We start from the raw sequence: 11,009 nt of genomic DNA on the forward strand, positions 1-11,009 counted from the left end.
CGAGTAAGTTACCGGGAGGTAAATAGAAATTGTCACTGGAATCAACAAACACTTGACAAATTCTCAAATTTTAATATTTTTTTTAAATTTAGTAAGCATCTTCGCTTATTTTTGTCGCGAAGAAGTTTTTATGAATGATTGAAGTTGTTGTTATAATGAAATTGACTTGATTTTAATACAATTGGAAACTTAAAGTCCATGTTTCAAGATGAGCGACGAGAAACAGTTTGTGCTTTGGCAATCTACGCTCAAAAACGAAAAAAAAAAATAACCTGATATATTAACCAGAATATGACTCAGGACCAGAATATGACTCAGGAGAGAAGAATTCAAAATATCAATGAAGGAAGATACTGATTATATCATTTTGCTCCTTTATCTAAATTGGTAAGTGCCATCTTCCGTCCCCTTTTAAGAGCATTATCCAACGAGCGACGCTCACTTGATGTCGTCGCTATTTCATTATACATTTGTCTCCCAAAACATCTAGATTTTTTGAACTAATACTTTCTGCATGTTTGGCTTTAGTGAGTTGTAAACAAAATAAAAACTATTTCTAAGACTTTATCTTGCGTTTTTTTGTGGATATTTTATGTTGGACGTTCCGAATACTTTGGGGGGTGAAGCTGGTTATAGGTATGGGTGGGAACATGCGGGAGCCGAGCCTGTATGGCCTCTATAAAATGCCCAAAAACCTCCCTGCATAACTTTGGTGGTGAAGTATTCAAGAATGCAGGGACCAGCCAGTCCGATGTGTCCACGTCCCCGTCGTACCCCCTGGGACCTTCTGTGACCGGGCCATGTGCACGTACACCATCCAAGTTCTGATCACAGATGCTAAGGACAAAGGGCGAAAGGCGAGTGGCCGGCGCCTTAAAACCGGTCCGAACTCGGTAGGGACGATACCCGATACATAACGGAGTGAGGTTTCGCACTCAAAAGTGGCAGCCCCACTAGAAACCTAGGGTGCAGAGGGTTAATCACCCACTCATCCAAAAATTAAATGATTATGAAAGGAAAAGTAATGTTACCGGACCGGATTTTTTCAAAACGAACTGGCGATGTTAAAACGGCAAACGAATTTAGCTTATGCACATGGAATGTTAGAACTCTCTATAGACCGGCAGCCTTCCAGGTCTTATGCCAGCAACTGACACAACACAGAGCTGATGTCACAGCCTTACAGGAGATTAGATGGATGGGACAAGGCGTAGTTAAAAGGGCAGACTATACAGCGTACTATAGTTGTCACCCAAAACATCACTTGTTTGGAACAGAGTTCGTCGTCGGCAAGCGGCTTCAACCCCTTATCATTGACTTCCAGCCAATTAACGAGCGTATGTGTTCAATTAGAATAAAAGGTAAATTTCAAAACTACACAATTATTAACTTACATGCCCCAACGGAGGAAAGCGCCCCAGAAGAGAAAGAGAAGTGGCACTATGATGTGGAAAGTGTATACACTAAAGCGCCCAAAGGTGACGATAAGGTAATAATAGGAGATCTAAATGCGAAAATTGGCCGAGAAGAGGTATACCGTCCAACAATTGGACTACATACTCTCCACGAAACCTCCAATGATAACGGCACCCGACTTATTGACCTTGCTTCATCTTTGCATATGGCTATTGGAAGCACATGTTTTCCGCACAAGAACATACACAAAGTTACCTGGTTTTCCGCTGATGGGGTTACCCGTAACCAAATTGACCATATTTTGATTGACCGTAGACATTACTCAAACCTCCTGGACGTTAGGAGCCACAGAGGTGCCAACATAGATTCGGACCACTATTTAGTCGTTTGCAAAATGAGGGCAAGAATATCACAATACAAGTACACCAAGACTGTTAGGACAAGAAAGTTTGATACCTCAAAGTTAAAGCGACGGCCAAGGGTGAACTCTGAGTACATTGAGTGTGTGGGCCAAGAACTGGATAAGATAACAGATAATAGAAATAGTAATGTAGATTCTGATGAAATATGGCAACGCCTGAAATCTGCAGTTACAACAGCAGCTACGAAAGTTCTTGGACACGAAGAAAAGCGAAAACGGAATGGGTGGTTCGACGATGAATGCCAAAAAGTCACAGATGCGAAGAATAAGGCTCATAAATTATTACAGCAAAAACTCACTCGGTATCGTAGAGAGGATTACAAAAACCTTAGGATTAAAAAAAACAGCTACACAAAAGGAAGAAACGAATGTTTGAAGAGCAACAACTTAAGGAAATTGCAAATAGTTACTCAAAGCAGGAATCCAGGATTTTCTACAAGCAAGTGAATAGCGGAAAGAAGGAATTTAAACCAAGAACCTCAGCCTGTAGAAATAAAGATGGCCAACTGCTTAATGACAGAACAGAAGTCATTAAAAGGTGGGTATCGATGAAGTCGAAGCTCCACTTAATCATCAGTGGCTAGAAGTGTCCCAACCGTCTCTGGAAGACACCAGAGCTGCCAGCCAAAAACTCAAAAACAATAAAGCTCCAGGGAACGACAACATCCAGGGTGAACTGCTGAAATATGCTGGGTCCCAGTTTGAAGAGGAATTCCATAAACTAGTACTGCAGATATGGAATTCTGAAGTTATGCCTGAGGAATGGAACACAGCGGTTATTTGTCCTCTCCACAAAAAGGGCGATGTTCTCGACTGTCAGAACTATCGAGGCATTTCACTCCTCAATACAGCATATAAGATATTTGCGAACGTTCTCTTTGGCAAATTAAAACCTTTCGTGGAGCCTAGACTAGGAGAATATCAGTGTGGTTTCCGACCTGGCAGATCAACCATCGACCAAATCTTCTCCCTATGACAAATACTTGAAAAAACTCTTTAGTTTAAAGCTGCCTACGACAACATAAGCCGTGATTTCCTATACCAGGCTATGCATGAGATTGGCGTACCACCGAAGCTTAAATCTTTAACAAGGATGACACTGGTTGCATCGCAAAGCATTGTTAAGATCCAAACAGACCTATCGGATCCTTTTAGGACCCATGATGGACTAAGGCAGGGTGATGCCCTCTCCTGCCTTCTTTTGAATGTTGCACTCGATAAGTGTATCCGTTACTCAGCAATAGAGACGACGGGCAATATATATTACAAATCCGCTCAAGTACTGGGATATGCGGATGGTATTGACGTCATTGGCAGATCAGCTCTCGCAGTAGAAAGTGCGTACCTTGCTCTCGAGGCCTCGTCTCTCGAAGCCGGTCTCCAAGTAAACGCAGACAAAACTAAATTCCTGAGGGTGTCGAGGGACTTACGTGAGGACACAGCGCATAAAAATATTGGCCAGAATACTTTTGGATCTGTGAATGAATTTGTATATCTTGGTTCTCTGATAACGAATAATAATAATATAACAGCAGAAATAGTTAAGAGAATACTGTCGACGAATAAATGCTACTTCGGCCTGCTTAAATATTTCTGTTCCAAAATTCTGTCACGAAATATCAAAATTCTTTTATACAAGACTCTACTGAGACCCATTCTTATTTATGGCTCAGAGACATGGGTACTCAGCAAAAAAGATGAGAACCGTCTACTTGTGTTCGAGCGTAAGATTCTAAGACGGATATTCGGTGCTGTGCAGGAAACCGAATACTTTACAGTTTTTGTGGTCACCGGACAACTAAGGTATTATTTGTGGCAATTCGAATATTGAGCTAACCACAATCTATTATTCCATAAAAACATTACATGATATTTCGTTACACCCAAAAGAACTTGACTTGAGTTTTTTTCACGATAAGAGCATCATTGGAGATATTTTTTAAATTTCAATGGCCCTGCGCCCTGCTTTTAATTTCATTTACAAAAAACAACGTACTTCAACAAATGTACTTCTTAAGATGAATCCAAATCTTGAGATTATGAAATTCGACTTTTTATTTTATTGCCCTTGTAGACTGACGAGCATACAGAGCATACCAGATTTTGAGTAGTTACCGCTTATGGACATCAGCAATGCCAAGAGCAGAGCCAAGTCACTGCCGACCGTTTTCTTCGATCTTATGTCTCAAAGTGGGTAAGGGAATTTGCGATATGGTATCGATAAACGTGTATTCTTCTTCACAAATCACACCCTTCTTGACGCTTACGACATAATTATCTTCAGTTCGACTCGGACATTCACTCTGTATCTTTTCTGAATTTGGAGCCCACATAATACGAGCAGAAACATAGATTTTATCCATATTGTCCAGACAACACTCTTCTGCATTCTATAAATAAAACCGAGAATGCAATGACACGAAAATTCTAAAGTGCACGACCCGTTCCACAGAAGTTAGGGTGTCCATAAAATTCTTCGGAATATCTTCGCTTCGAAGTAATTTCATCAGTTTCAAACTGTCAACCGGCATGTAAATTATGAACGTCGAATGTGTGTGTGTTATAAACTTGTGTTGCTTCAAAACTTCGTCTCGTTTACATTAAATTTATGGTGCTCCGGTGGTTTTGTATCAATAATATTCTGCTTTTTTTTCTAGTGGAAAGCACGGCTGATAGCGTTAATTGCTGGTTTTATTGCGCAGATGGTTGCTGGAGCCCATAAACATCAACAACATAAATGCCGCCACGCGCCTTGAGACGTGACTTCTAAATCTCAGGTCTATTTTACAACGGCGGCTGTGACCCCTCCCCTCAAATCTGAATGCATTACTGCTTCGCGCCAAGGTTGCGGACTTGTATTATTCACGGTTTTGATTTGATTACAGAATGTTATTCCATCTACGTGGAGCTCGTTCGGATGGATAAAGGGAGTCTGCGTTCGTGATCGTTTTTTTTTTTTGCTTAGATGTGTGGACGAGCTCACAGCCCACCTAAGGTCTCAGTATAGTCACAACGGCTGTCCCACCCTTCAAACCGAAACACATGACTGCTTCACGGTAGAAATAGGCGGGGCGGTGGTACCTACCCGTGTGTGACTCACGAGAGGTCCTAACACGAATGCATCGGACGTCTTATCCGTTAGGTCACGACGACTTGTTTGACGATTACACGTCCTTACGGATCCATCAGATCCAATAACGATTGCATTAGACGTATTCAGGTCTAACACTAGGAGCGGGCTTAGGGACCCCGGTAACCGTACTCGTCGAACTAGACAAAGAGATCGATATACAACCTAACTCATGCATCAGCCCGCTGAGTTTCTCGCCGGTTGTTCTCAGCGGGTCGCGATTCCGATCCGGTATTTTCGGTAATTTCCCTTGAGTTGTTAGGTCTCCTTCGGAGGCGCTCGGGCAGCTGTTAGCAAATCCCACTCCTCCTGGCTGAGCCTTTGCTTGTCCACCTGTCCTGGTGAAACTGGAAAGGCCTCCGGGCCACCAGTAATCTTTCAATCATAAAAAAAAATTATGATTACAGCAGCTGTCTCATTGTTTACATCAGAATGACTTTTACCATCACGGTCCACTTAATGTCAAATTCATCTTGGACTCTACCACCCCATTCTTCCCACTGGAGACTTAAGCCTGAATGCTTAGCTGTACTCACAAAGGTCTCTAACCTGTAAACTCGTGTTTAGCATAGGACATCGCTAATACGCAAATGGCTTTCAAAACATAAATATGTATGAATACCTCATCCCTAAGTAAATAACACGCTAAAATAACACTCTGGTTTTACATGTTCGCACCTGTATAAGGTTTTTACATATGGCATTGAATGATGTCATATCATACTCTTTGTTTTCGGGTCGGGACCTCATTCCGGGTGTCGGCACCTGGGGGTTTTTATTGCTTAGATGGTTGGACGAGCTCACAGCCCACCTGATTTTAAGTGGTTACTGGAGCCCATAGACATCTACAACGTAAATGCGCCACTCACCTTGAGATATAAGTTTTAAGGTCTCAGTATACTTACAATGGCTAGCTACCCCACCCTTCAAACCGAAACGCATTACTGCTTCACGGCAGAAATAGGTGGGGTGGTGGTAACTACCCGCGCGGACTCACAAGAGGTCCTACCACCAGGTTCGCGGGGTATGTAATATTTGATGATATACATATTGGGAGCAGGCCGCGGCTCAAGGATGTTTAGTGGGTAGGACTACCAGGGCTATCCACTAAACATCTCCCCTTGAACTCTCTCACGTGAGCCCTATTTCCGCCCGAGGTCAAGCTGGGGCACGGTAGAGAATTTCCCTAAGGTAACACTACAACCAAACTGTGAAAGAAAAATGGTTCCAATTATGCAATGCGATGCAGAGGCTATTTTAGTGACGCGCGAAGATGGGAAAGTACAGCCTGAATCAGAAAATACAATACGCGTGACTCATCTGATGTCCTAGCCCTCTCCAGCATTAGGGTTCCTTAATGGTTTCTGAGCGGCGAACGGGAAGCCAGCAAGTCACAATAAGAAATTTCGTGTATGATCCGATACCGGTGGATCCGACACCGGTGGCTTAAGCAGGCTTAATTTAGATATTATTTTTATTACATTTTTAAACACGTACTCAACAAACGTCACGATTGACTTCCACGGTGAAGGAATAACATCGTGTAATAAAAATCAAACTCACAAAATTCTAATTTGCGTAATTACTGATGGTAGGACGTCTTGAGTCCGCGCGTGTAGGTACCATCACCCTGCCTATTTCTGCCGTGAAGCAGTAATGCGTTTCGGTTTGAAGGGTGGGGCAGCCGTTGTAACTATACTGAAACCTTAGAGCTTATATCTCAAGGTGGGTAGCGCATTTACGTTATAGATGTCTATGGGTTCCAGTTACAGGTGGACTGTGAGCTCATCCATTCATCAACCCAAATTTTTTTTTTTTTTTCAGCTTATGAGTATCGGAATAGACTGGACTGAAAGAGACCGATCTACTCACGAACTTATTTGGATAATTATCATCATTAAAGTGCGTGCGAAACGACAAATCTTCATGTTGTTTCCGTGTATATGCATGTGAGCTCGTCTGTGTGGATGTTTCTGTAAGTGTGTGTAAAAGCGGACGAAAGCCTGGAAAATTATGACCAGCGTGAACCAATCAAAAAACGATTCTCGTGTTATTGAAATTGTAAATAATTAAACGGAAAGTTCAGTATTTTTATGGCTTTATGGCGACTCTGAATTCTAATTGCCTACTTCAATTTAAATATGTCATAATATATCAATTAACTGACCAGGTTCACTTCACCAGTTAATTCAACGAAAACAGGACGAGATGGCACAACATCGTCAGGATGAAAGTCACGGATGAAAATTGTCACGACCCTCAGATAAGAGAAGCACGACTGGACGAGGAAATATCATCAAAACATAATTATTAAATCTCTTTCATGTCATCCCTACCGGTTTAAATAAATTTACAATCCTGAAGAGAACCAGCGAGACAAATTCAGCGGGCTTGTTTTTTCTATTTTTGAAATGTTTTTTTATTTTATTTTTTATTGCTTAGATGGGTGGACGAGCTCACAGCCCACCTGGTGTTAAATGGTTACTGGAGCCCATAGACATCTACAACGTATATGCGCCACCCATCTTGACATATAAGTTCTTAAGATCTCAGTATAGTTACAACGGCTGCCCCACCCTTCAAACCGAAACGCATTACTGCTTCACGACAGAAATAGACAGGGCGGTGGTACCTACCTGCGCGGACTCACAAGAGGTCCTACCACCAGTAATGTTCATTCAAATAGTCGGTATTTTCCGCAAAATTTAATTTTTTGCACAAGTAAAAGAAAAATGGCATAGACCCGTTCTTGTACCTAAAATAACATAATAATAATAACCTAAAATAACATTACAACTTGTACCTAAAATGTAACAGGAATTAGTTCTTGTGACAAACACAGACAACAAAGATATCTAAAATGCGAACGTTATTAGAGACAAATTTCGACGATATCCACAAGAATACGTGATCATTGAAAACCAGGCTTGCGGTACATCTGAAGCCCCACTGGTGTTAGGCAATTACCGAAAACCAAAGGGCAATGCCGTCGCTTACCCTGATAAATAAATGATAATAAATAAATATTTACTAACGATCACGCCACGTTAACTGGTCCCGTGATAAGTTCGTAAAGAGCTTGTGTTACAGGTACCAGATAACGGAAATAAATGTAAGATTTTTATTATACACATACACATATTTAATATACATCCATAACCCTGGAAAAAACATTTATATTTATCATACAAATATCTTCCCTTGGCGGGATTCGTACCCGCAACCCCCTTATGTAGTGACCATGTCACTTACCACTACACCAGACGGCCGTTAGATAAGATCAAAATCTTATTAGAAAAACGGCTATACTAACACTACAACGGTAACGATTGTGAGATCGTAATAGGAATAGGTAGGATCGAGTTTTTTTTTTTTGCTTAGATGGTTGGACGAGCTCACGGCCCACCTGATGTTAAGTGGTTATCGGAGCCCATAGAAATCTACAACGTAAATACCGCCACCCACCTTGAGATATGAGTTCTTAGGTCTCAGTATAGTTATAACGGCTGCCCCGCCCTTCAAACCGGAAAACATTACTGCCACTGCTTCACGGCAGAAATAGGCAGGGTGGTGGCACCTACCCGTGCGGACTCACAAGACGTCCGACCACCAGTAAAGATACTGAACTGCGCGAGCAAGTTCATTCGTTCGAATGCCAAAAACATTATTAAAAACTAGATTTACCTTCTTTTTTTTTACTACCTATGCTGATAGCCTGGAGAGGCTATTTCAGCTTACCCTAGCGTGTGTAGGTGAGCTCACGGGGCTCAAACCGGAGAGTTGCTAACAATGACCCTAGCGAGAGCAGTGCTTCGCAGAATCTACCACCGGATCGGAAACGCGACCCACTGAGAAGATCCGGCGAGAAACTCAGTGGGCTGTGTCTGTGGGTACATTTACCAACATTCACAAGTGACTACGACAAATTTACAGTATTCGAAACATAGAACATAATAAAATAAAAGTACCTAATTGAGATTCAGATTAACGTGAGATTAAGCCGTAAAAGTTTCAATTATATTTACGAGGCGTGAAAACTGAAGGAAATACGGGAAAAAACATGTTTTTCTTTTAATAACATCGACTGCAAGTAAGACTTGTAGACAGGGGGCTAACATAATTTTGCTGCTATCTTAGCAGAACATTCAGAAAGAGGAATTACATAAAATATTCATCATTCTCTTGCCCTTCTCTCAGTCACTTGAGGTCGGCGCAACACGTTTTCTCCTTCCATACTCCTCTATCATATACCATTCCTTCGCTCACTCCCCTCTTACACATATCGTCTTTCACGCAATCCATCAATTTCTTCTTAGGTCTACCTCTTCCTCTGTATCCTTCCACATTCATAGTTAGCCACTATCTTACCATCCTCATTTTCATTTCATCTCATCACATGTCCGTACCATCCCAAACGGGCACTTCTCAGCTTATCTGTCACAGGTGCCACTTTCAGACTTCCTCTAACATATTCATTCCGTATTCTATCCATTCTCGTTACTCCACACATCCATCGCAAAATTCGTATCTTTGCTGCATGTAATCGCCTTTCATACAGAAAATATATATACAGAAAATTACACAAAATATTATAATCTAAAAAAAATATGATAATATTGAACACATGAACTAAACTAGACACATGCCTCAGTCTTGAATTCTTAATCTACAAAAGTAGGCAAGCCATAAGTCCAAGCACATTACCTCCAAATATTTTCAATTATATTACACGTCACATAATTCATATGCTTTATATGTAATAGATAAGACACAATCAGGGCTGTGTTTTTTTGTTTTCAATTTAATAGAGTAATCAAGGTTTTCAAGGATTAAGTAATGTGATCTCTTTGAATGAGATGCATCGACTGCCTTCAAAGGTATTGAATTTTTTTTAAACAATTTAAAAATATTTTACTTAAGCTAGATTTTCTGTCGCAATCAAGTCGCGTCATAGTACTACAATCTAAAGTTACGGAACATGTTCTTATGATCGGTGTTAAATAATTCACAGTTTGACAGCCACTGACTAAACCAATTTCCATATATCTCAATACCAATAATAGTTATAGTTATATCTGTATGCAAATAAAATTATATATTACTAATTGTACATTTTATACTATATATTATATATATTATTAAATGTTACAATTAATTAGCGCGTTCGAATTAGTATATTTGCCATTGCTATGCACCATAATCATTCCTGATCATTAAAACAGTAAAATAATGAAATCATTCAAAATCGTAACATTTAAAAGTCGACACGATATTAAAGTTTAAAGTATCCTAAATCATATTTAATCAGAGACTAAAGCCAATTTTAACATGAAAAAAAAAAAAAAACTAATTGCCTTTAAAAATACAGTTATATTTTTTATTAATATAAGGTTATAATAAATTACAATTGTATTTTTAAGGACTATTCTAACTTGTTTTTTTTTCAGTAAGTTCATGTTCAAATATTTATTTGAGAAAAAAGTCAAATATCATGAAAATTCTTTTAATCATCATAATATAAATAAGCATAAAATAGGTTCTCTCACAAAACCGACTCACCTACGAAAAGTCCAAAAACGAGGAGCACAGTCATCTTGTACAAAATAAGACATCTAAATTATAACGCACATAACTTATTTCTTTCACGTATCATTTCACATTCACAGAAAGCACGGTACGCGAAAGCTCAGGACGCGACACGAGCGTGTGACGTCCGCGCTCCACCGCGGTCTGACGCCAACTGCGTTCCTCTCTCTCGGACCCCTATTACCCACCCCGAGACTCGCTTATCGCGATTCCGTAATTAGATAAATGTCATTGCTGCCTTTGTTTTTTGTCGGCTGATTTGGTAATAGAGCGCTTTCTGTACCTCGTTTGCGTATCAATGCGGAGACAGCGATGTATCGTTTCTTTGTATTCATTATTTGGATGTATTGAGGTAAACTAGAGGTCCCGCAGTAGGCGAAATTCGACTACAATTAATTGGAATTGTAAGTTTGTACACTATTATGATTCTATTTTATACTTCTTTAATCACAAATT

The 11,009-nt window shown here is 40.2% G+C and overlaps 1 protein-coding gene across 2 annotated transcripts in view; it reads right to left on the reverse strand.

Moving 5' to 3' along the window:
• The window catches only part of LOC114248048 (uncharacterized), a 42,917-nt gene extending 32,196 nt beyond the window's left edge, over nt 1-10,721 (reverse strand). For both annotated transcript variants that reach the window (XM_089734074.1, XM_089734073.1), the window contains exon 1: nt 10,527-10,721. In XM_089734074.1, the coding sequence (XP_089590200.1) occupies nt 10,527-10,560 (34 nt within the window). In that variant the 5' untranslated portion in view covers nt 10,561-10,721. The remainder of the gene's footprint in view (nt 1-10,526) is intronic.
• Nucleotides 10,722-11,009: the final 288 nt, after the last annotated feature.

Source organism: Bombyx mandarina, chromosome 17 (genome assembly GCF_030267445.1).
Source record: "Bombyx mandarina strain Sakado chromosome 17, ASM3026744v2".
Taxonomy (NCBI): Eukaryota; Metazoa; Arthropoda; class Insecta; order Lepidoptera; family Bombycidae; genus Bombyx; species Bombyx mandarina.